Genomic DNA, 26,328 nt, shown 5'->3' with positions numbered 1-26,328 from the left:
TTAAGACAGTTGAACTAAGCTCATGAGTTACATTCTTCAAGTGGGTATATACCATTAATTTAAAAGTCTAAAAAAATGTATGCATCAACTGCAGACTGCCCCTTTAAACTTGAAATTTAAATCAAATTAACATAATTTCTTACCTTAAATGAAAGCTGATCATATATGAGTAACAGTAAAGAATAGTAAATAACCACTTCTAATACATAACTTACCAGTAGGCCCTTTTCCTTCAAGGGGTAATGCTGGATCTCTCTTTTCAATGTATTACAGACACATTCAAGTGGTGTTGGTTGTTGCAGACTGGGATAAGAGTAGTTATGTTGTTTCTACTCTTTAGAGATGTATTCTCATAGTTTAACTTCCTCTTACACAGTTTTCACACCCTCAAAGCATGGGCCACTTTCCAGACTGACCACAATGCAGACGCGGCATTGCATCAACCAATGGTTACGTGCCACTTCATTGACTGCGTAGTCAAGCATCCGATTGCTGTATCTTATGATGTGGTTAACTGATACGCTAAACACCTTTGCAAGGGTTTTGAGATCTGGCTTGCATCTGCAACTTAGTCAACCTGGAAGGTAGCCATTATGTGGCCCGGACACTCACTGACACCTCCTGGTCAAGTAAATGTAATGAATCAGTTAATACAGAGTTCAATTCTGCTTGGTACATGGTTGAAACTGTGTGCAGAGTTGAGAGCAGAACAGGAGAGGAACTCAACGTGACTAGAACATTACAAGCATGCAGACCTTTATTGTTTTTAGTCCAACACAATTCTTTACCTTTTATGGAGTATGGTTTAAAGCTTTACAAAAATGAGAGCAAACCAAATATTTACAAAATCTATCTGTGCAAACATAATTCTTCTTTTAACATGAATCACTCTCCTAAAGTATCTTAAAAGGCATGCATACAAATAAACTTTGGTATGTTAACAAAACTACTAAAGGTTCTTATTAGAAGCATTTATGTACACTTGCGAGAGCATTTTGTGAATTTCTTTTGTTTTTAGTACTGTATACATTTAGACATCGATAAACATCAACGTAGGAAACATAGACCTCCAAGTCAAGCTATTGAAGGTAAAGACGTCAGCCATCACACCTTGAGTGTATGTGTAGAGTTTCCACTTGGTATGTCATGATTACAGTAAAACAGTCAGGAAATGACATAACTTTGGCAAGTAGGCACAATAACTACAGAAATAACTGATAAATCTCATAAATCTCCTAAAAAAATACATTGGCAGTGCATGGATAACTATATGAGAAAATAGTCTTAGCAAAATAGAAGTCAGGTCAACGCAATTCCACTTTAAAATGTCTGTATACTTACAGTATACATTCATAAAAGGCATTTACAAGGGGTATACTGAATGAGAACACAAGAAAGTGTAAGATGAAGCCATATACTATGGTTATCCAGTCTCTGGTTTTCAAAAATAAAACTTTTTTTTTTTTTTTTTTTTTACACGGTAATGGTGATTGTACATCAACTGTATTTTCTTAGATAGTCAGAAAAATCTTATTTTTTAAAAATGTTTTATCTTTAAAATAATTTCCTCAGTACTCTAATACACCTTTTTAAAATCCAGGATTCAAGTTCAAAGCATCAGCCAAAGGAAAATGCAACTTAAAACGAAGTCAAAGCATCAGTGTGAGAATGCCAGTGACAAATCAAATTGAAAGATGAATGGTTGGGGAAGTGCATCCATTACCCTTTTTTACAACAAAATACAAACCAATAAACAACAGAATAAATTTAGAGAGAGAGAGAGAGAGAGAGAGAGATAACCCAAACAGGGTAACTGTATTAAGTGGAGTCCTTGGCTGCTGTGGCGGTTGGGATGCAGGATTTGCCGTTGCTGCCATTCTGGGGCCTGTAGCTGGTGAAGCTGGGGGTGTGTATGGTGCGGATGCTCTTCACACCGGGGCCCAACGGGGTGGGCGACAGAGGGGAGGGGGAGGAGAAGGAAGAGGAGGGTGCTCGGCCGTTTTGAGTCTGCGAGGAGAACGAGAGAGCTTTACCTGTGTGAGAGGGCTTGGGGAGTTTGAGGGAGGAACCGTTAGAGAAGGAGGGGATGTGGGAAGAGGTGGGGAGGGCTGAGCCAGGGTGGCGGGGGGCGTGAGGGGACGGGATGGAGGACTTGGTGGTGTGGGGGGAGGAAGAGGAGGAGTTGGAAGAGGGGAAAAGGGTAATAGGGTTAGTAGCATCTGAGTTTGGAGCAGACTGGGAGGAGTTGCCTTTAGCAGAGCTAGGATAAAAAGCAGGAATTTTAGAGGCAGGTATAGTAGGGGAAGTAGTTTTATGACCCTCCCCTGCTCTTTTAGCGCTTCCGTTAGCCTGCAAACAGAGATGCCAGAACAAAGACTGGTTGTCAAAATGGGAACTGGTTATTAAAGTAACAAATGTAAATATAAAAAAAAAGGTAAGACAACATTGACTTAAAGTTATAGACAAGAGACAATCACAAAAACAAACATTGCTACTAAGAGAACTAAAAGACACACAAAAAGGCTCAAACTAGCTACAGTATGTATTTTTACTGGGTTACTTGAGGTAACTGAGAAACACACTGTTAATTAAAAAGGAGAAAGAAAAGATTGAAAGGATGGAAGGAGGGATGAAGAAAGATTGAGATGGGGGGAGGGGGCACTGCTTGGTGATGCCTGTGTGTTAAGAGTGATTGTCAAGCTGTCTGAGAGGTGGAGACAAAAACCGAGGGAAAAAACAGAGATACAATCTTAGATCTTGGTTGGGGAGGAAAGAGGAGTATGTTAGATAAAAGAGGGGGATATTTTTGAGGGTAAGAAAGACAAAAGTGCATATCTGGAGAAGTAAGGGTGAATATTCCACTGACTGGTACTGCAAGTGCAATGGGGAGAGGTGGGTGGTAGAAGGGCATCCTTCAGAGGAGGGCCGGAGGCAGCCTGGTGGAACCAGCCTGATTGCTGCATTCACACCATTCTGTTTAACTGGAATATAATGGTGAACGCAGCGATCAGGCTAGTTCCAGCAGGCTAGAAGGGAGGGGTATTAAAGTGTGGTTTAGTAGCTGTTGCGTTGTGAAAATAAAGGAGCGTATCAGGTAGACTGTGTGGGTTTAATAGAGGTGCATTGTGGGCAAGGAGGGAGTGTGGCTAATGAGAAATATTGGTTTAGTAAAGCATCCTGAGGTTGGTTGGCAACACTGTTTAGGAACTCAGCTGTGATGGAAACTGGGGAGGTGATGGAGAACTCAGTCGATGACAGGATGCATCTAGAATATTTTTCTTTCTCTTTTCTTTTTTTCTCTTTCTCGTAACCAACACATTAAAAGCCGCCATGAGCAGTGTGGACCATGCAGAAGCATACGGTGATGTTATAAGGGTAACAGTCAAGAGTCAAACATGCCTTTCAGTCAGAGCAGATTGAGAGAACATAAACAGAAGCCAAAATGGCCACCTCAACCCCATTTAAACAAAACACTTCAACTCTCGCAGCTTTGGTTGTTTTTATATTTTTTCCCTTAACACAGGTCTCTTGTTTTCTATACCCTGTTCACTATACAAGTTTGTTCCCTCTAGTCCCTATGGTCCCTGGTAAGGTCCTATAGTAAAACTACCTGTCGGAACTGCCTCTGAGCGCTGTCCTGTAGCTTTTGCTGTTTTCCTGCTTTGTCTGTAGTAGTCCCTGGTGACTGCCTGGACTTCGCAGACATGGGCACTGGCATCCGACTAGATGGGGAAGCGACACTGGTTGCGTTCTGCAAGAGGATCCAAACGAAACAAAACAAGAAAGAAAATAAAAGAAAGAAAAAAACAGAACACCATATTGGAGGTATGACAAACTGATTGAAGCAAGGCAATGACAGGTCACAAACCTGTTCGTTCAAGATTACCACTAACCGTTAAAAGCTTAACACCAGTAAGAGCACATGCACCGCCTGTACCGTAGTAGCCTATACCAATACGTACAACCCTACAGTTAATGCAGTCCAAGGACAACAGATTCAAGAAACCAAAAGTGTCATCCACATTGAATGTCATTGTCTGATTAAAAGTCTGCCACTCGCTGAGACCCCGGTTAGAGTTTGAGCAGCCAATCGAAGTAGAGATATGAGAGACAGGGGGACCGGACCCACTGAAAATGCCACTCCCCAATAATATTGGACCATGTAGGGAGAAAGCAACAGAGAAGGGCTCTGTCATTTCCAAAACACCTGGGAAGTGATTCATGAATGGTTGGTTTGTAAACCAAGTGGTTAGGATGGAGTGAAGGGAGGAGTAAAAAGGGGACCCAAAGCCTCCAGACGGACAAGAGCTTAGAAAGAGACCTGTTGGCTGGGGTTGATGGTGGCGGTGGGTAGGGCGGCTGGCCTGGGGAGGATCTGAGGTTTGGTCTTCTTCCTCAGAGAGGAGGCCTTATTGGGCTGGGGGACCTTGGGGAGTGAACTCTTAGAAGGGAGTGATAAGGACCTCTTCAGGCCTTCACTCTCCCCACACCCAGCCTGGGGCTCCACGCTGGCTGCACTCCTCACTGGTTCCTCCTGGTGGGGCCTTGCGGGGCCCATCTCACTGATGGTGGTCTCTAGCTGCTTGATGGTCTGCTCCAGGCTGTCCAGGGTCTTGTAGGTGCTCTTCCGGATCTCGGCCGTCCTGCCTTGGGAATCTGAATGCTCCCGCCTTACTACAGCTGGAGCCTGGGCCTTGGGTGACATGTCTGCTGGAAGAACAGATTGTTTGGAGCGGCTTTGGATCTCAAACCTCTTGGCCTCCTTGTGCTGTCGGACCGTGCCGTCCGACTCCTCCTCGTCCTCGTACACCACCACCTGCAGCGTCTTCTTGCCTGTCTTGGTGCCTGTGCGGATGGCTTGAGACAGAGCGGCCAGCTGCTTCTTGGGAAACTTGAACTTGAACTTCTTCTTCCCGTCTGGCTTGCCGTCGCTGGACGACTCGGCGAGCTCCGCAGACGAGGAGGAAGAGTGCGACAAGTCAGTACTGGAAGAGCAAAGAGCGCCGCTGGGGGCCTTGATGGCCGTGGGACCAGCCGCCCACTCTCCCCCCTCGGGCCCGACCTTTACCTGCAGTCCACCGCTGCTCCCCCATGTCTCCTCCAACTCCTCGTCCTCCTCGTCTATGCGCTCCGCGGCCAGCATTCTCTCCAGCTCCTCCTCACACTCAAACACCGTAGATAGGCGCTTGTAGGCCGAGCGGATGTCCATGGGCTCGTCAAAGATGATGATGACCGGCTTCTTGTTGTTGAAGCTGTCGTCCTGTGACCCCACCGAGCTGCCGCCGTCGCCGCCCGGGGTAGTGTGGGTCATGTCCCGGTTCCCAGGCCCCCCCCCCACAGTCACAGTCTGGATGCCCCGTTTGGCATTGACCAGATCCTGGTATTCCCCACAGGACAGGGCCTGGACCTTGGTGTTGGTGATCATGAAGGCTATGTTGTCTGGGGGCGGAGGGCCTTCCTCACCAGGGAGGTCAGGGCTCAGGAAGGCCTCTTCTTCCACTTCCTCATACTTGGGTCTGGGCTGATCTCTGGGTTGATTGGTGGCCTCACTAAGGGCCTTCTCTGTGGGAGACGCCACTGCCTTAGGAGCCTCTGTTATGGTGATTGGTGGAGAAACTTTAGGCAATGCAGCGGGCAACACAACACTCTTTCTAAGTGAAATGCTGGACTCCTGGATGACTGAGGAGACTGGAGACTCAAGTCTCTTGACTGGGCTTATCTGAGGCTTATCTACAGTGTTGACCATTGGGCTTTCCAGAACTCCATCTACCATTCCTGGGCTGGTCTTCAACGACTCTGAGCTCACCACCTGTTTCTGAGACAGAGGGCTGGGGCAATTCAAGAACAGAGGCTTGGGAGATATAGGTGGCCCTAACTGCTGGGGTTTCGGTTGCGGCTGCTGTGGCTGCTGGCTTGGAGAATTGTCATTAGCATTCACATTTGACACCTGTGAGGGGGACAGTGTTGGGTTGTCTCTGCATTCAGGAGCCTCCTCCACTGGGGCCAGGGGTGGTGGCTGCTCTTTGGAGATCTGCCCAGTTACGTAGTATATCACCTGCAAATAGCAAAGGAAGGATGAGAGAGTACATGTTAAAAACTACAACACATGACAAGCCTATCAATAAGAAAAAATATATCATGACATGTAAAGGCATGCGTTTGGGCTTCATACAACATGCCTTCATAAGGCCCACATAACCATACAACATGCCTTCATAAGGCCCATAAAACCATACAACATGACTTCATAAGGCCCACATAACCATACAACATGACTTCATAGGCCCATATAACCATACAACAGGACTTCATAGGCCCATAAAACATGACTTCATAAGGCCCACATAACCATACAACATGCCTTCATAAGGCCCATAAAACCATACATGACTTCATTAGGCCCACATAACCATACAACATGCCTTCATATGGCCCATATAACCATACAACATGCCTTCATATGGCCCATATAACCACACAACATGCCTTCATAAGGCCCATAAAACCATACAACATGACTTCATAAGGCCCATAAAACCATACATGACTTCATTAGGCCCACATAACCATACAACATGCCTTCATATGGCCCATATAACCATACAACATGACTTCATAAGGCCCACATAACCATACAACATGCCTTCATAAGGCCCATAAAACCATACATGACTTCATAAGGCCCACATAACCATACAACATGCCTTCATATGGCCCATATAACCATACAACATGACTTCATAAGGCCCATATAACCATACAACATGCCTTCATAAGACCCATAAAACCATACATGACTTCATTAGGCCCACATAACCATACAACATGCCTTCATATGGCCCATATAACCATACAACATTACTTCATATGGCCCATAAAACATTACTTCATATGGCCCATATAACCATACAACATGACTTCATAGGCCCATATAACCATACAACAGGACTTCATATGCCCATAAAACATGACTTCATAAGGCCCATAACCATACAACATGACTTCATAAGGCCCATATAACCATACAACATGACATTTGTAAACATTCCAAGGCACGTTTGGAACTTTGGATGTCAAGATGAATGTTAGCATAGTAAATGCCCTGAGATTTTGACTATGAAGTTTTAGCGGTGAAAATATGGTATTCGTACCCCAGGGCTCTGACGAAGAGGGGTGGTGTTCCCGTTTTCATCCGCGTTGGGATCTTTGTCCTCACGAGTGTTCTCAGAGCTCTGCTAGGAAAGTTCGTGAAGGGACAACATTATTGTGCAATTGCACTCTATGGGTGAATTCTAACTTGGATTCTCTCTACTATGCAACACAGCATAGTAGTCCTACAAGGCATACTTTGATTGAGTTTCAAGATACGTGCTTATAACATATTAGATACCTTATAGGATCATACATGCAGGCACAAGTGAATAGTTATGGTATGTTATGGCTATTATGTAAAAACCTTTAAAGGGACAATATTGGATTCAAACAACAAAGCAGTCTATATATCATTGATTTAAAAGTTTTAAAAAAATGATCTACCAATCCCAAACGAATACTCTAATCTGAGGTATAGACTGACACCCATTCTACCAACAGGCTAGCTAACATAATACGTTCAGTGTTGCATGTTTCTATATATTCTCAACTTTGTTGTTGGTTTAAAAGAACGTGTAATCAATCATTCCCATTTGGTGAGTGGAATGCAACGTTGTATGTCTGAAAATGTGTACGCAGTAATAACATGACCAATGCATTGCTGGTGTTTGAGCTGAACATTTTGTTTACCAGGAAAATATCATATCTGACCCTCAGAATAACTCATACAGTCCACGTACAATATCTTGTGACATGGTTTCTGAGCGAGTTAGAGAGGAGCATGAGATAAAGAGTGCATCCCAAATGGCACCCTGTTCCCTTTGTAGTGCACTACATGCGCTCTTAGGAGAAAAAAAAAGGGTTCTAAAAGAGATCTCCAGCTGTCCCAGGTAGAACCCTTTTTGGTTCCATGTAGAACCCTCTGGGAAAAGGGTTCTACAGTGCATGGAAACAAATAGGGTTCTACCTGGAACCAAAAATAGTTATTTAAATGGTGCTGCTATGGGGACAGCCGAAGAACCCTTTTAGGTTCTAGAAAGAACCTTATTTTCTAAGAGTGTATTTTTAAACCGGGCCAATATGGCTTTGGTCAAAAGTAGGCGAATAGGGTGCCATATGGGACATATGCACTGTAGTTCCCTGTTCTCCTGTGGACAACAACCACATTAGGCATCTGTTTGGGTATTAACAGTAATTAGAAGATGAGAGTTAAAGTTATATAGAGATTCAGAGCTATAGTAAGGTGTCATTCCCAAGAAATAAGTAAAGTAAAGAAATTGGTCCCAGTGACCTAAAGTAAACCAAGTCTGCAAAAACAAGTCTGTAACCTAGGCAACAAATAATAAAACCTTGTTCCCCTCAATAGCCAATCAAAGTACTTTCCTATAGCAAAGTCTATAAGCAAATTATTATTTAAATAAAGGGCAGTTATTCCCAAGAAACAGACAAGACCATTCGATTAGGTCTGGACGCAAGATAAAGGATTAGTTTATTGATTGGATCAAGCAAGACAAACATAACGCAATCAAAAATCAGTAGCAACAAGACACCATTCATTTGTTGGATACACACAATTACACTTTCCCAGACATTTTCTGCAGACTTAGTCAGAGAAAAACAAGTCCAAGCCATGAGTCCCATTGAAATCAAAAAGGGAAAAAGAGAACAAGTCAGAATCAGAAGGGATGTTGGGTAGTGGAGTTGTTACAGTACAGATCTCTTGATGGAGGCAGAAGCAGGGAGGTGTGAAAGGCACCGAGGTGGTTAAGGTACAGCCATCGATCGTTAGCTGACGTCACACAGTGGACAGAAGCAGGCAGTTAGGCGGACGGCTAAACGGCACCACGTCCTTTACCTTTTTCTCTTTGAGGGGCAATAAGGCCCCGGGTCTTAGCTCTCTGATCTGGGGCTCAACTCGAGTAGGGTGTGTCTCTATCACACTACTTTTCACCCCTACATCCTTAACTGTGCACTTCTGGAAGACCTGGGGAGTGAAGATATGTTAGGGGATTAGGGTTTAGGGCCCTGAGGGCCAGAGCGTAACTATACCTGCCATTTGTGAGGTGATGGTCTATTAGAAACACCTACAGTCGTGGCCAAAAGTTGAGAATGACACAAATATTAATTGTCACAAAGTTTGCTGCTTCAGTGTCTTTAGATATTTTTGTCAGATGTTACTATGAAATACTGAGGTATAATTACAAGCATTTCATAAGTGTCAAAGGCTTTTATTGACAATTACATGAAGTTGATTTTCAAGACCTCTGCAATCCGCCCTGGCATGCTGTTAATTAACTTCTGGGTCACAGCCTGACTGATGGCAGCCAATTCTTGCATAATCAATGCTTGGAGTTTGTCAGAATTTGTGGGTTTTTGTTTGTCCACCCACCTCTTGAGGATTGACAAGTTCTCAATGTGATTAAGGTCTGGGGAGTTTCCTAGCCATGGACCCAAAATATAAATGTTTTGTTCCCCGAGCCACTTATTTATCACTTTTGCCTTATGGCAAGGTGCTCCATCATGCTGGAAAAGGCATTGTTCGTCACCAAACTGTTCCTGGATGGTTGGGAGAAGTTGCTCTCGGAAGATGTGTTGGTACCATTCTTTATTCAGGGCTATGTTCTTAGGCAAAATTGTGAGTGAGCCACTCCCTTGGCTGAGAAGCAACCCCACACATGAATGGTCTCAGGATGCTTTACTGTTGGCATGACACAGGACTGATTGTAGCGCTCACCTGGTCTTCTCCGGACAAGCTTTTTTCCGGATGCCCCAAACAATTGGAAAGGGGATTCATCAGAGAAAATGACTTTACCCCAGTCCTCAGCAGTTTTTCCTGGAGAAGTGGCTTCTTTGCTGCCTTTCTTGACACCAGGCCATCCTCCAAATGTCTTCGCCTCACCTGCCTGCTGTCATTCCTGAGCAAGTTCTGTACTGTTGGTGCCACGATCCCGCAGCTGAATCAACTTTAGTAGACGGTCCTGGCGCTTGCTGGATTTTCTTGGGCGCCCTGAAGCCTTCTTCACAACAATTCAACCGCTCTCCTTGAAGTTCTTGATGAGCCGATAAATGGTTGATTTAGGTGCAATCTTACTGGCAGCAATATCCTTGCCTGTGAAGCCCTTTTTGTGCAAAGCAATAATGACGGCACGTGTTTCCTTCCAGGTAACCTTGGTTGAAAGAGGAAGAACAATGATTCCAAGCACCACCCTTCTTTTGAAGCTTCCAGTCTGTTATTCGAACTCAATCAGCATGACAGAGTGATCTCCAGCCTTGTCCTCATCAACACTCACACCTGTGTTAAGGAGAGAATCACTGACATGATGTCAGCTGGTCCTTTTGTAGCAGGGCTGAAATGTAGTGGAAATGCTTTTTTTGTGGATTCAGTTCATTTGCATGGCAAAAAGGGACTTTTCAATTCATTTCAATTCATCTGATCACTCTTCATAACATTCTGGAGTATATGCAAATTGCCACCATACAAACTGAGGCAGCAGACTTTGTGAAAATTAATATTTGTGTAATTCTCAAAACTTTTGGCCACGACTGTAGACTACCCGGCAGTTAAGTGGAGAAAATGCTTCTCCTAAAGTCACTGAGCCTGGTGCTGGTTTGATACGGCTTGTATACTATTAACCTAGTGCTGTGGTGGCCGAATGGTTAAACTTTCTAGGGGTAAGACCATGGCTAATTCTGATTTTGTAAAGGACTGCATCCATCCTCCGCCAAGTGAAGGTAACCCAACCACCAGGAAAGGAAGGGATAGAGGACCCACTCCCATAGTGAAGGAGAGATAGAACAGTCATTAGTGTGGATGTATTTCCCAGTGGTCCTATTTGATCAATATAGTATTGTATAGTATGAAGTATGTGTGTGTGGGAGTAAATGTACAGCAGCTGTTGGATGTATGGGTCTTACCTGCAGCTCTGCCATGATTTTGTCCCCCTCGTCGTCGTCCTCCTCCTCGTGGATGGCTGAGGCAGCAACAGGGGCAGGGGTGGAAGGCGTGGTCTCTGGGGGGATCTTGGTGGGTTTGCGCTGGGCAGCTGGGACCTCAGCCTCCTCTTCCTCCTGGTTTAGATGGGAATGGGGGAAGCGGATTAATAGCGACATTTAATATGACTCAAATACTAGCATCACTGTTATTTACCACAAGAGTCAGATCAACATAGCCCATTCCAAGGTATATAAATGATATTGCTTTTAAATTGCTTGATAAAACTGTCCTTAAACTGCCCCCTCTCCCCATGTCACGTAGAAGCCATGTCTGTGGTTTACCACTCGCTCTGGTCCAGAACGTTACGTGCAGCTTGCTGATGCTGAAGTCTGTGTTTGCAAGCCACACGTGATGCCCTGGACCAGTGCTAGTTGACCGCAGACTAGCCTGCAGCTAGACGACATGACGGACTGACCTGTCCCGAGGCAGACTCATTCCTGCTGGTGTAGACCACCTCTCCAGACCGAGTGGTGGTCATTCCAGAGCTGGAGAAGGTCTTTCTGGGCGGAGGAGGGGGAGGAGACTTGCTGGCCTCCAAGCTGACTTTGCCCACTTTGTCTGTGGGCTTCTCTAGTACCGGCTTGGGGAGTTTCTCAGGACCAGCAGGCTTGGCTATGGCTGGTTTCTCTGAGCTGGGCTCAGGCGGAGTCTCTTCTGTAATAGACAAACACACACAAGGTCAACAATAAGGCCTACATGAAAATTACAAAAGGGTCATTTTCCTGAAGAACAAAAAAAAAGATGTCCAAAAGTATTTTTTATAGTAGTGGAATATGTTGAGTGTGTCAGGTAGTTTCGTAAAATAACTCTCTCCACCCGTGGTTGGTGTCACAGGCTTGGGGGAATCCACTTGGTCCTCCAGGGCAGCAGGGGTCACTGCAGAGGCCTCCCCCTCGCTCGGCACCTCCCGACAGGGGATGCCCTTCATCATGTTGGCTTGGGCCTCATCCAGGATCCTCTCAAACTCCCTCCCATCATAGTGGCCCATGTTCTGCCTCCGCTCCTCCCACTCCTTCTCTGCTGCCTGTGGAGGGCAAGAGAGAGGAGGGAAGATTGAGAGAGAGAGAGAGAGAGCAGTGGAGGGAAGAGAAACAGACATTTCCCCTTAGGGGAAATCTGATATGAGATGTCACAGATGATAGATTGAAACGCACTATAACTTCCATAGGGCTTACCTTTATAGACATGGCCCTGTTTTTGCTCTTGCTGCTCTTGGTGTGAATCTCCTCGATGAAGAAGTTCCCTGTCCCATTGCTGCCGTTATTGACCCGAGCCTGGGTGGGCAGCTCTTGGTTGGCTGCAGCAGTGGCAGCAGGGGTCTTCTTCTGCTGTGCAGGGCTTCCCCCCTGGCTGGAGGGGTTGGAGTTGGAGGACGAGGCGGTGCCTGTGGAGCCCTTGGCTGAGCTGGGGGAGTCCCGGCCCTGGCTGTGGGTGGGGGTTATGGGGGGACTGGGCTGGACCAGCAGGGCTGCAGACTGCTGGGACTGCTGAATGTGGACCGGAGAGCTCTGGACGTGGTGGATGACCATAGGGCAGGAGGGCATGACCACCTCAGACCTGATGGAGGAGATCTGGGGCTCGGGCAGGGCCGAGGGGGAGGCTGGAGGCTCCGCTGGGGGGTCTGGGTCCACCATGGTGCTGGTGGCCGGGCTGCTCTCTATTGGGGTTGTAGCACATCTGTAGGGCAGAGAGGGCCGGATAGACAATATTAAGGTTACTTTCCCAAAATCCTGGTAGCAGGATTCTGGAATATGTGTTCACTCATGGAATATTCAAACCAGGATTTTTTTTTACATTTCCAAGTGGATTCCCCCCCCAGAATTTGGAGAAAGTTTGGGAAGGTATACTGAGCAAAAACACTAGTTAATCCAAACTGCAACAATTGGTATCCCACTAAGGTAATACATACCTATGATGACATATGCCATGGAGCCATGAACGAATGCTTCAAAACTCCTAACCTCATAACACAGAACAGTGCATATAGAACTTTGGAGTTTGATAGAAGTACTTTACCGCCCTGGCTTGTCTAGCCTGAAAATACTATAAATCTCACAAAGTGGATTTGGCCCAAATCCAACACCAAAGTGGTGTTCACTTTCACAATCATCTCTGACATGCGGGGAGAGAAGCTCACTAAGAGGACGAGGTAATATAGATGAGTTTGGCCGCATGGTGCACCCTGTGTAAAATTGATGATGTTTATATTTCTATTGAAATGGGGTGCTGCAGGGAGTCGCGTTGCGGAGCCAACCTCACGCCAGCGTATTCAACGGTTAGCGTCTCATACACTATTATCATATGCCCGACTTCTCTGGAAACTTCTGTTTTCCATCAACTCTCTCTTAACCGCTCCCCATCACTCCACGACGCCGGGCCACCAAGTTTTTTACATTTCTTTTCACTTTAATTCACTTCATTTACTTTGATCTGACCTTTATTTTATTGTTTTTTTTGTCTTGTTCTGGCTACATTCCATTTCTCTACCCTTCTTTTTCGAAGTGTACACTCCTCCTCATGGATTTAAAAAAGAATGAACTGGTGTGAGGAAAGCATTCACCAGTACAATGCTTTTAAATGCACGAGCGAGGTAGGAACGAGTGCACATTTCAGATGAAGGGTGGAGAATCGGAATGCCCCCCCCAACCCCAACCCTCCCTCCCGGGTTCGTGTACCTCCTCAGGCTGCTGAGTGTCTCCGTGAGGCACTTGACTCTCTTCAGCATGCTGTCCAGTTTGTGGGGCTCCTCTTTGAGGAACTTAACTGCCTCCACCTCCACCCTCAGGACAGAACGCATCCTGGTCTGCAGTGGCGGGAACTCTCCTGAGAAAACATGTCAAAAAATATATATACACTAGAAAAATATCTATTTAAAAAAATTCTCCACCACCCTTCATTGGAGGACAACTTTATTAATGTAGTGGAACGCGACTGCTATTCAACAAAGAAAATGCACCTTTTTCTAGTTGTAGTTTTGTGTTACTCAGAAATGATATTATCTTACTTATTACTTTACCTGTAACTGAAAACCATAGCACATGGAAACCTATGGAATCCATGGGCAATGCACATCATCTAAGATATTGTGTCTGTTTAAAGTAGACTACACTGTACAGGCAGTCTTACCTCTGAGTCCTGCCAGAGATTCTCCCACTCTCCTGAGGCTAACGGCCCCCTCTTCCACATGCTTCAGTGTCACAGCTCTGTGAGCCCCCGCCGAGCTGGTCTCCCTCTTTAGAGTGTCCACGTAATGCTCCAGTTCCCTACACACACACACACACACACACACACACACACACACACACACACACACACACACACACACACACACACACACACACACACACACACACACACACACACACACACACACACACACACACACACACACGACAGAGAGAGCGAACATTCAAAACACCACTCCTAATTGGTATATCACTCCTCACCTCTCCACTATACGAGCTGATGTGTGGTGAGGTTTGTGGCACAACTGGTTGCCGTGCATCACCCAAGTGGTTGCCACCCATTGGTGGGTGGATGAGGTGAGTTTCCCTCTTCCCTCGCACCATCAAATCCCTGGCATACTGGTGATGCCGACGTATCACCATAATAGACTTAAGATTGCATGCTTGATGTGTCACCAGAAAACACTGACTGCACACCAACACTAGAGGGCAGACAATACTCATTTGAACCTTATTGGCACACAGCGAGCACCAGTTTGAGCTGAATGACAACTGAAAAGTGAGAGGGCAAACAGATCAAATCCAACAATGTTCATAATCTAAAAACCATCTGGGCCGTAGGGACGTCGGCCTTTTCACCTTAATGACCAAAAGCGGACATTCTCAGTCAGACCACACTGCACTTCCTCTGTGGGAGTCCGCTCCGACTGGATTGGGTTACTTCCCAAAACCTCAACTGTGTCCACATGGAATCTGGGCTTATTTGTGCAACAACTTTCTTACGTAGAGTCCCTATTGTTTTGATAACGCTGTACTCTGTATTCTAAGCAGTCGACTCCAAGAGGAAATGTGTTGGGTAGATGATAGCATTGTGTGGCGCTCTGAACTGCAGGTGAACAAAACATTTAGATTCTTTGTGACCGGATTCCCTTGAGAGGAGTATGTTTTTTTTTTTTTGTACAGCTGCTGTCAAAAGAGAGTTCCTCTTATGTGAAGAGCCTCTTGATGATGACTATGGAAAAATTCAACTGAAGAGCCGGCGGGGGGGAGCATCTCTTTCTTCTTAAAATAACTTATACAGGACTTTAGAAAGTAAATGTCTATAATGTGAGTCGATGAAATGGTGCAGCATTAGAATACACTTCTAAAGATGGCTTAACAAACATGCAAGATATCCCAGGGATCATCTATTTGAGGAAGCTTAATGGGCACTCAACTCTCTCTCATCTTTCTCTATTGCTCAAGGGTAGTCGAATCACCGGCTGAGTGCTGACAGCTGGTTCAGATCTAGACTCCTTGGCAGGCTCGTGATGACTGGTGAACGGAACAGACTGGAAATAAATAGGAATGACCAGGGACAGACTGACCCCCCCCCCCCCCCAGTGGGCTAAAGATGGACCAACCCATCTGGCTTTTGCATGAGCCGCCCTATGGCCAGTCGGTTTCGAGCCAATGAATGGGAATGCAGGAAAACCATGTGTTCAGAACTACGGAAAACCCTATAGGTCTGCTGACATTTGTGAAAAGTAACGCAAAACACAACACCTCCACTGTCCTTCGTTTGAAATCCTCCATGTTAGCAGCATCCTCATGTTACAGCTCCTTAGATTTAAAGGGCCTTGTTACAGTAGTGCTAACAATGATAAACAGTCCTATTTCAACCTTGGTTGTTTGTCGCCTCATTTCTTCCCAAAGTATTTTTTTTTTTAAGGAGTCCCAGACTCACTCTCCCAGGTCATATTAAATTGGGTTTTCTGTCCGGAGAAGAAGGCTGCGTCTTTTCACACCACAGTCCCCCCCTCAGCCAAACAGAGCTCATTAGCTAGCCTTATTTAAAACACTACTGCAGGCCTTTGCTGAGTAAGACCTGGCAAAGCACCAAGGAAAACACTGAGCTGAATCCAGCGCTCAACGCCCTTGCGCATGCCTGATTCCCCAGTAGACCAATGTTCAGGCAACGCTCCTATCGTGATGGAGATCAGGGAATATGTTTACCACTGTCTACCCAGGCAGCACTCTGACCTTGCCTGTTAAACAACAGAATTAAAAGGATTAAATGAATGTTCCCAATTGGCAAGCTGCGATGAGTGAATTAAATTAAGAGAATGCTGTGAATAATTGCCTGCCCAGGCTGCCTGGTCTTATTGTTCAGTGACTGCTGGGCTCCAATGAGAGACAGACATTGTCTGCCTGTTCAAACCTGTGGGCAATTTGGAGGGTGTGTACTTGCAGTTGCCAATAACACCTGAGTTGTATTCACCAGACTGTAAACCCCGTAACTTGTTTTTATGGCATCTTACCGGCAGCCTTACCTGTAAGTTGCTGTAAAAAAAAAAAGTACAGTATGTTACCGTAAATTTCAAATAAACGTTGCTTTAACATTACATTACTGTAAAGAAGAGTCCAAATCCCAAGTGAGGTTGACTCCTAAGTAATCAGAATACAGCATCATACTGTTCCTTACATCAATAATACCTTATTCCGGCTCTAAAAATAAAGTAACTTTTTGTATATTTACCGTATTTTCACTGCAACCAGTAGCCGGGACATTTTTTTACAGTGTAATGAAGAACCCTCTGATTGGAACAGTGTAATGAAGAACCAGACAAATGGCTATACAGAGGGTTATTCAAATAACCGATATAAAAAGGTTCTCCCCAGCCAAAGAAAAGGGTTCTCCTGCAGCAGTGCTTCTCAATTCTGGTCCTGGCGACCCAAAGGGGTGCACACTTTTTGTTTTTGCCTTAGCAGTACACACCTGATTCAAATCATCAAAGCTTGATGATGAGCTGATACTTGGAATCAGCTGTGTAGTGCTAGGGCAAAAACACAAATTCAAACCCCTTTGGGTTCTACAGGGACAACATGAACAATTTTGTACTAACAAGCACTTTTTTGTTTGTTTTAGAGTATCATCTGCACTACTTAATATAACCCAGTAAAATACATTCTAAATCTGTTGTGTGGTAGTCAGAAAATGGGATTCTAGTGGTCGGAATGGTTGTGTTTGTTGTTGACCCGCTCTCTCCCTCTTACTCTAGCTGGTTGAGTACTCTCTCCTCCAAGCCCAGGTACTCGCGTCTGTCCTCCTCCACCAGGGCTCTCTGTCTCTGGACCGGGTCTTCCAGATGTTTCATGGCCTCCGCCAACTTTATGCTGATCTCCTGCTCAGCCCGCTTCAGCTGCACACATAGAGCCTCCTGGTTCTGGAGCTAGGTAACACACACATGAATATACACACGTACACACACACACAAATCTCAAGGAGCGAACACCATTCTTTGATTGTATCTGGTGGCATAATTCCCTTCCATTGATTAATGAGAAAGAAAGAGTTTGGTTTCTTAACCAATCCAGATAGAGGGGGTGGATTGAAAGCTGATTGACAGCTGATATCAAATTGATAGCCAATAAAAGTAGATAGGGGCTCCGGAGTGAAGTTTCCCCTAGGTACAGATCTAGGATTAGCTTCCCCTATCCCAATCCTAACCTTAACCATTAGTGGGGGAAAATGCTAAATGGACCCAAGATCAGAGTCTAGGAGAAACTTAATCCCACTCCTAGAGCATCACGGGTGTTACCTGCAGCTGTCTCATCTGATGGAGCTGCAGCCGAAGGTCCGAGACATTCTTCTTGAACTGGAACAGGTTGGCCTGAAAGGGGGCAGAGCCTGGTAGTGCAGGGGTGGAGCCACTCTCAGAGGGGAGTGCGGCACTTTTGGGTGCTAGGATAGGGGAACCTCCTGAATGACATCAAATCAAATAGCCACATTTAAAAAACCCTACAAGCTAGTCAGTTCTACAAAGGCGATAACAAAACTGCACAAGAAAACAGAGTTGGATAGACGGCTCACTTTCCATAAAGATGAGCCCTCTAGCCAGCTTTATGAAAACTGATTTACAACAATGGAATCAAAACAATAACCGGTGTGTGAAAATGCATCTAAACGCATACCATTCAATTATTCATAACGTAGGCTATGCTGTATGCATCCACAAGTACAGGAATCTCTTTCGCAATGTGACGGAAACTTGAGACTGCAGACTTTGGAGGAAATAGGCAATACATTACTCCCTCATTAACAGAAAAGGACATATCACACAGTCAAAAGTGCACAGGCACGTTAAAATGTAATTCCTCTCCTCCTCTGCGATTGAAAGGAGGGGGTAAGGTTCTCGCTCCTCCTTTTCACCTTCTGCCTTCTGTCTGTCTACGTCCCAAATACCATCCTATTCCCTATGTAGGTCATATATAGAGGCCCTGGTCAAAGGTCGTGCACTATATAGGGAATAGGGTGTCATTTGAAACGTAACCTCTGTGAGTCATTGGCCTGGCTAGCCCTCGCCTCACACATCTCTGTGCTTCCTGTGGCGCCTGCCCACAGAAGCACACGGCCGACCGCCAAACTCACCATATCTACATCCCAAATTGGCACCCTATTCCCTATGTAGTGCATTACTTTTGACCAGGGACTTTAGGGCTCTGGTCAAAAACAGTCCATTGTATTGGGAAGAGAGAGGCATTTGGTACGCAGACCATTTCAAATCACTGTGAGTAATGGGAGACAGGAGACGGGTTCGCCCGCCGTCGAAAACAACCGCCAGTCATGTCCTCTGGCCTCGGAGGCGGTCAGACTGACAAGATAATTACTCTTTACATGCTATGCCCTCTGCAGCCTGCACTGACAGTAACTCAAGTTGAATAAAATGACGCTGTTCCTCACATTCAGAGTGTGTTAGTATGACCTTTGAACACCGACAGAGGTCGAAGAGTGTCTCTCGGGCGCTTGTTGTGGGAGTGGCACTTTGTAAGCCACTGAAGTCCCTTAGCGGAAGTGAAAAAGTCCCTGTCCAGTGTCGGAACAATGAAAAGAGTGGAATGTTGCGAGGAAATGAGAGAGCGAGAGAGAGAGCACTCTAAGCTCCCTCCAAACAGAGTATATCTACATCCCAAATGGCACCCAATTCCCTATATAGTTAGTGCACTATAAAGGGAATAGGGTGCCATTTGGGATACAGCCATAGTACAGCCCTGCTGTGGGGCTAAGGAACACACTGCTATTGTCACTGTGTAATCCCCCTCCAACATTCACCACAGTCCTCTCATAGTGGATGACAGCAGCACAGACCTGAAGTGCAGTTTCGGAAGAAAGCAGTTCCTGTGTTTTACTGTCTGCGTACCAAATGGCCCATTGGGCTCTGGTTAAAAGTAGTGCACTTTTTAGGGAATAGGGTGCCATTTAGGATACAATCCACTGTTTGGAGACTGAGAGGGTGTTTTTGTGATGGAGATTATGAAGTAACAACAAGAGAGTCTGAGGAATCAAGAGAAATATGTAAATTGTTCATGCATTTGATGCGGGGGAACGATAAACGAAGGGAAATCCTGTGAGACATGAACAGTCTTTTTGGTGTTGAAGAGATTGAAATTCCCTCACACACACACACACACACACAACGTGACACAGCAGATTGTATCAGCGTGGTGTAGGAAGAAGAAGAAGAAGAAGAAGTGTATCGCTAAGATGTAAGGAACTGCTTCGGCAGCAGACAGATAAATACCGCTCTGTTTTCCTTCCGCCGCCCTCCAGATTGCATTTGTTTTATCGAACCCACATCTGCGCAGACTGTTAGCCAGACGAGATTGAATCATCTTGGCGAGGATGAAGAAATAATACACTGCTCTTGTTTTTCAGCAGCACATATTAGGTTTGCTGTTTTTGTATGAGAAGAGTGGATTTGAGGGGGAATATGGGGGACTTGGCGAAGAGTAAAGTAAGCTGGTCTGTGACTGACTCACTGACAGTTTTAGTGGAGTGGTAGGGGAGAGCATACGGCAGACTGTTGAGTGACATTAACATGAGAGACTTGTCTGTGCAATGCATCATGGGGAAAACGTGGATATGCAACAGAAAACTGTATTGTGAAGTAGATCATGGGCTGCATCCCAAATGCCAACCTATTCCCTATATAGTGCACCATTTTTTACCTGGCCCCAGAGGAAAGCTCATAGGGCTCAAGTGAAAAGTAGGGCACTATATAGGGAATAGGGCACAATGTAGGGACACAGTTCATGATGTGATACATGCAGAAGGGTAATAGTGGTCCTGACCTGCACTGTGTGCACTCTGAACCGGAGACGCTTGTCTTGATGTCTTCATGGGTCGTTCGCTACACACACACACACACACACACACACACACACACACACACACACACACACACACACACACACACACACACACACACACACACACACACACACACACACACACACACACACACACACACACACACATAGAGTGAGAGATAGAGACCTATGAATTCTGTTGAATCACGATATAAGAGATTCAATAAAAAACCCTGGGCACTGTCCTTCAGTTAGGGTTGATACATATTAGGAAAAGCCGTATAGACAGCCATACGTATGGTTGGGTAGACTGACAGAGGGACATGTTAACATGATGGCTGTTAGGAGCAGTCTGTTCCCATAGTAAATCATCCCATGTTCATTCCACTCATCGTGCATTCATTGAGATGGTTCATTGTAAACCCAAGCAAACACAGTTAGCACAAGATCTCCACAGAGTGGGTTGAAATGCAAAGGTCAACTGCAGCCATATCAACCTATAGAGGCAGCCATTTTGGAGAATAAATGGAGATAATATCAGACCCCTTGTGCACCCTATTTCCCCCTGACAATGTTCTGTTTACCTAGGCTGGCTCAGATGGCTAAAAGTGAGAGCTAGTTTCTTTGCGATTATCTTTTTCCAATTTGGCTGGGGCAGCCTGGGCTTATCTCGGAGAACTCAATGTCCCAAGCTGCCTCACTTCATCTTCTTGCTTACCTGAGAGCCTCGTTGGTGCCACTAGTGTTTGGGGACGTTAAAAGTGCATGCTGAACAAGACCAGTCAAGCTGGCAATCTGTTGCTCCATAGCCTTCATTCGCTCTCTGCAGGAAACATCAGAATATCAAGCTTTTAAAAATGGGGCATACTAGGCGGTGGCATTTTTGACATTTAAGTTATAAGTACTTTTTAAGTTAGGAGTTACTTCCTAACTACTACCTGCATTGTTTCCATGCCAGACGTGGTTGCTTAGAAATCAAATTAGCGATATAAAATTAAAAACACAAGGAGTAAGTCATGTACTGGATAGTGAGAATAGAAGTTAATTGATTTGTCAAATAGATGGGCTTCTGCTATATAAACAGTTAAATGCACCTTTAAAGCAATATCTGGCCAAAAGTAAGTGTTCCAAGCTGTCAAAATACAGTGCTAAAGGTAGTGACGGCTCCGTTCAGGCAAAAATAAACTTTATATCCCAGCTTACACAGTGTAATAAATACAACCACTTTAGAATGCCTGTTTTGCCCTCCTGGAGTCTGCCTGGAATAGTCTAGAAAAACAAGAGTGGGCTAGTCTGAATTTCTGAATACAAGACAGGGCTGTCTAGTAGATTTAGCCCAGAGGTTGAGATGAGTTGGACCTTAGTGGGCACATTGTGGATAAAACAATAGACTGCGTCACTGGTTGTCGGGCGCCTGGACGAGAAAGAGAAGACAAACTCATCAATTCTCATATTACTCTGGCAGGATCGGCAATGTGAAGAAAACCAAGCACAGGGTTGAATAGGGATCCTTATGCTTGGTGATTGCTCGTTGACCAGTGAGGCTCAGACATAGAGGAGCACTGTTTTTTCACATGTCATCACATATCTAATGGCACGGGAGGGGAGGGGAGGTGAGAGCGCTGGATGGGGCTAGATGAGGACAAGAGAAATGACTGTGATCCTGATAGTGCTGTATATTGCGCCCAGGCAATGTACTGTAGAGAAACAGACACTTAGCTATGTCTCCCCCGGGGCACTGAAATGCAAAGCCAAAAGAGAAAAGTTTCTTGTGCCTATATAGCCATTATAGAGCACCGTGCCTATACGGAATAGTCTTTGTGCGTGTAAGTACAACTCATGCTTGAAGGCCACTCCGTAGTTCTAGAGTATAAAGTAAGTGAACAAAGCTACCCTGTTTGTTGTACATTAAGTACCTTTCCACAGAAATTCCTTTACTCCTTTTCCCCCAGACCCATTTAAGATGGGAATGTCCCAAATATATGTTACATTTGAGTCATTTAGCAGACAGTCTTATCCAGAGTGACTTGGGGTTAAGTGCCTTGCTCAAGGGAAAATTGACAGATGTTTCACCTAGTCGGCTTGGGTATTCAAACCAGTGACCTTTTGGATACTGGCCCAACGCTCCTAACCACCAGGCTATCTGCCTATGCGGGCCCTGGTCAAAGGATTGTGCACTTTAAAGGGAATAGGGTGCCATTTGGGACACAGACCATGGTGTTTGTGCCATGCAGGTGGTCCTAGTGATCTGTTCCCCCTGATTCGGCTTTCAGGAAGCCCGGGTCTTATCCAACCTGGCCAATATTTGCTTTGGTTTTCCTAAGCAGTACACACATAGCCCCCTCACCCCCATAGCCATCCGGTCTAATGCATTCCAATGAATCCACAAATAATTGTATGGCTGGAGTATGTCCCTCTTGTGCTTGTGTGTTCTGTCCTTTAGTGAAACAGAAGGAGCCAGGTTGAAATAGCCACAGGGATGACTGCCGGAGTGCAGGGCTAACAGACGATGGACACGGGGCATGCAGACAGAGAGTTATAGATATACAGTCTGGATAGGGGGCTTGAAGCGCTATTCCATTACTGCGCTGGCCTGGTTTACAGAGTCAACTAAGTCAACTGAGTAAACCAGCCCTCTTCAACTCTTCACTCCAAGGTTTTAGGACTAGGGATAAGCTATTCATATCAAAAGAGCTGGTCACACACACGGCCCAAATTGATCTAGATAAAAGTCAATACGTATATTCATAACCATAATACAGTGTTATAGCCCACTGTGCTAAATGTGTTGACCTTGACATGGCGGACCAGACACGCAGTGTGTGTGTGTGTGTGTGTGTATCTGTGAGACAGGGATGTCTCTGCTGAGATGTCTCTGCCCTGCAGTGGTGATGAGACAGTCTGAGCTAAGATTAAAACAGTGCAGCCCACGGTTACTGTTAGGGTGGTACAAGGATGCAATGTTAGTTAATCTATGCCCCCATGCAGTATCATACCCTTTCACTGAGCCCCCGCCCCACCTCAGGTCCCCCGGGTTGGCTTACCGTGTCTGGGGGTCGTTGGCTGGCGGGATAGGGCCGTGACCACCCTGGAGGTCTGGGACAACTGGAGACGCCATGTTGCTTCTGCTTTTCACCACTTCCTCCTTCCTGAAGGACTGGCGAACGGGCGAGGAGCGCTCTTGGGGAATGCCGCTGGGAGGGGGTGGCGCCCCGTGGATGTCAATCATCCTCACCTCTGCCATCCTGTGGGGTGAGGGGGGTGGGGTCTTGGAGCCCAGTGTAGGCAGCTGGCTGTCTCCATACTTCCTGGACTTCTGGCGGTAGAGTGACGGTTGTTCCATGGCCTCGGTGGGGCTGGGCCCACTGTAGGAGCCTGTGGAGCGGATGGAGACGCGGTGGTATCCAGCCAGGCTGCCATGGTCCACAATGTCCCCAGCAGGAGGGTGCCCTCCATGGGCAAGGCCGTGGCCCATCCTCCCCTCGTTGAGGAGCAAGTATGGGTCAGCGTACAGCCCCTCTCCACCCCTCAATAGGCTGGGACTCATAGCACTCAGGTCCTCATCGGGTTTGACGTCCCGCCTCTCCAGGATGGCGCTGGGGCAGGGGGACACGGATCGTGTGGGAGGGGTGGCGTTGGAAATGCGCTCCCGTGGCATGGTGGCAGTGCCGGGCATGGACCCCGGGCGCGGGCCGAAGGGGATCCGGGAGGGCGAGGGGGGCAGGGAGTGGGCCGTGGGTGGGGACAGGGAGCCCTGCATGGGGTGGTGTGGAGGGGGGCCCATGGAGAGCTGTCGCATTGGGGGGTGCTGGCCATCTCTGCTGCCATACATCACCTCTCTGTGCATCTGGAGGAAGAGTGGAACCAAAAACACCAAATCACGTTATTACTACGTTACACTTACGTTAGTTGACCATGTTTACCAAGCGTTGTCGAGTGTCACAGCCCTCAGGTAGTCAGTCGGCCATGGCACCTCCGTCTGAGCGTCTATAGCTCTGGTCTGTTGTCAACCCTGCATCTCTGGAGAGAGGTCACCAAACACACCATGCCTGCATCCCAAATGGCACCCTATTCCCTATGTCGTTCACTAGGGCTCCGGTAAAGGTAGTTGAATAAATAGGGATATGGTGGCATTTGGGATGCAGACAATTACGCTCTAAGCCAGCCAGGACAGTTGGTTTTCATGTTCTAGAGAAAAAGAATGTCGCATCAGCACATTCTCAGAGTGAGAAAACATCTTAAATCCTGCTAAGGCCACAGGGATACTTTCCCCCTGTCAATATTTGACTAACATTTCACAGACACCCCAAATTGCCTATACCCTCAGGCTTACAAAATATGATTTGACATGAAAACAAGTTTTTTTTTGATAAAATTCCCCTCATAAGCAGGATATTCACATTAACTTTAAAGCTCGGTGATTACCTTGAGGGTTTCTTTAAGGCTCATGCTAGCTTGTGAGCTCAATTGCCACTGGTTGCTGATAACAGTGTGCCTTTTAAAACAACCAACATGTGAAAACACAGAGAGAATGATTTCAACTATGTGCCCACAGGCAGGAAAGAAGTATCTGGTAAATTAGCAACAGGTTCCGTCGTCTGGCACAGCCATTTTAAATAGGCAGCTGTGACTGCATTGAACCACACAAAGGACCCCAGAGTACCTGTGGACAAACTATGAAATCACTTCATTCAGCTACAGCTGGGTTAAAGGAGAGGCATGACTGGAGCAGATTTCGGGAGTTAAAAGTCAAACGTGAAGGGCAGAGAGTATGCAGAGATCTTTACACACAGGAATGCATGGTTAACTCACTGCCAGGTTGTGAGAGTGAGTTCATTTCTTCCCAATGCACTACTTCTACTGTGGTTCAGTGGTTTTTGTGGCCAGCCACCTGCTTCGGTGGAAGCAAACGTATGGTCTAAACCTCAATGTAAATATCGCATCTGTTGCGACCCTGCTATTTGTAGACAAGCATCAAAGTGTTCACAACTACCTGTTTAGTGTGTCTATACCAACAATCCCAATATTACGCTCCCAGAAGTCATGTTTTGTACACATGGACGAAACGGTGGCTATTGGAGCCGTTTTGTATACAGTGCTTTCTTCGACTTGGCTACTATTTGAATAATCCACTGTCGTCTTTAATTCATCATGAATCCCACTATTTAAATTATTTCATACGGTGACTGTTTGATTCCCTATGGCCATAAAGAGTCAAGACAGTTCAAATGTGCTCCTGCCAAGGTGGTAGTCATTGTATGAGAGAGAGAGAGAGAGAGAGAGAGAGAGAGAGAGAGAGAGAGAGAGAGAGAGAGAGAGAGAGAGAGAGAGAGAGAGAGAGAGAGAGAGAGAGAGAGAGAGAGAGAGAGAGAGAGAGAGAGAGAGAGAGAGAGAGAGAGAGAGAGAGAGAGAGAGAGAGAGAGAGAGAGAGAGAGAAGAGAGAGAGAGAGAGAGAGAGAGAGAGAGAAGAGAGAGAGAGAGAGAGAGAGAGAGAGAGAGAGAGAGAGAAAGGGATATTGTCCATAAACTGTCATCATAACAATGAAAACCCTATTACCTCATCCAAGGACTGCAGTGGAGACCAATACAAATACAACAAGTCTCACTACTTCTCCATCAGCACTCCTGATTAATGTGGGTGTGTATCTAGCCTAGTGCAGGAACTCTAATAGCCTCATGTAGTACTCATATGAAACTGGATTGAGCTGACTTTATGAGACCCTCCTAGACATACTGTCCTTCTAATGAGATCCTTACGGAGGCAGTGGAAAGAGAAAGGTCTCGGAGCCAAAAGTCCACATGAGCCAAACTCAAACCAAATGTTCCCCCATTTCGCCGCTAGTTCTCCTCACACCTTCAGATGTGTTGGTTTATTTCTTTTAAAAAAAGGCAATGTTTTATATGTCTACGGACAAACCTGGACCTCCT

The 26,328-nt window shown here is 45.9% G+C and overlaps 1 protein-coding gene across 18 annotated transcripts in view; it reads right to left on the bottom strand.

Moving 5' to 3' along the window:
• Positions 1 to 739: 739 nt before the first annotated feature.
• LOC139420449 (sickle tail protein homolog) overlaps positions 740 to 26,328 on the bottom strand; it is a 163,084-nt gene continuing 137,495 nt past the window's right edge. For 6 of the 18 annotated variants that reach the window (XM_071170592.1, XM_071170596.1, XM_071170595.1 and 3 more), the window contains 16 exons: positions 23,445 to 24,247; positions 21,119 to 21,223; positions 20,383 to 20,441; positions 17,853 to 18,013; positions 17,308 to 17,483; positions 14,213 to 14,349; positions 13,762 to 13,909; positions 12,262 to 12,763; positions 11,903 to 12,110; positions 11,502 to 11,740; positions 11,008 to 11,160; positions 8,948 to 9,076; positions 7,152 to 7,235; positions 4,322 to 6,055; positions 3,611 to 3,751; positions 740 to 2,349 (listed from right to left, as the gene is read on the bottom strand). In XM_071170592.1, the coding sequence (XP_071026693.1) occupies positions 1,819 to 2,349; positions 3,611 to 3,751; positions 4,322 to 6,055; positions 7,152 to 7,235; positions 8,948 to 9,076; positions 11,008 to 11,160; positions 11,502 to 11,740; positions 11,903 to 12,110; positions 12,262 to 12,763; positions 13,762 to 13,909; positions 14,213 to 14,349; positions 17,308 to 17,483; positions 17,853 to 18,013; positions 20,383 to 20,441; positions 21,119 to 21,223; positions 23,445 to 24,247 (5,310 nt within the window). In that variant the 3' untranslated portion in view covers positions 740 to 1,818. The remainder of the gene's footprint in view (positions 2,350 to 3,610; positions 3,752 to 4,321; positions 6,056 to 7,151; positions 7,236 to 8,947; positions 9,077 to 11,007; positions 11,161 to 11,501; positions 11,741 to 11,902; positions 12,111 to 12,261; positions 12,764 to 13,761; positions 13,910 to 14,212; positions 14,350 to 17,307; positions 17,484 to 17,852; positions 18,014 to 20,382; positions 20,442 to 21,118; positions 21,224 to 23,444; positions 24,248 to 26,328) is intronic. The other 12 variants (XM_071170593.1, XM_071170611.1, XM_071170598.1 and 9 more) reach the window with 10 other exon arrangements.

The sequence above is a fragment of the Oncorhynchus clarkii genome, chromosome 11, assembly GCF_045791955.1.
Source record: "Oncorhynchus clarkii lewisi isolate Uvic-CL-2024 chromosome 11, UVic_Ocla_1.0, whole genome shotgun sequence".
NCBI lineage: Eukaryota > Metazoa > Chordata > Actinopteri > Salmoniformes > Salmonidae > Oncorhynchus > Oncorhynchus clarkii.
Note: the sequence above shows the minus strand (reverse complement) of the source record. Positions and strands in the feature narration are given on the sequence as shown.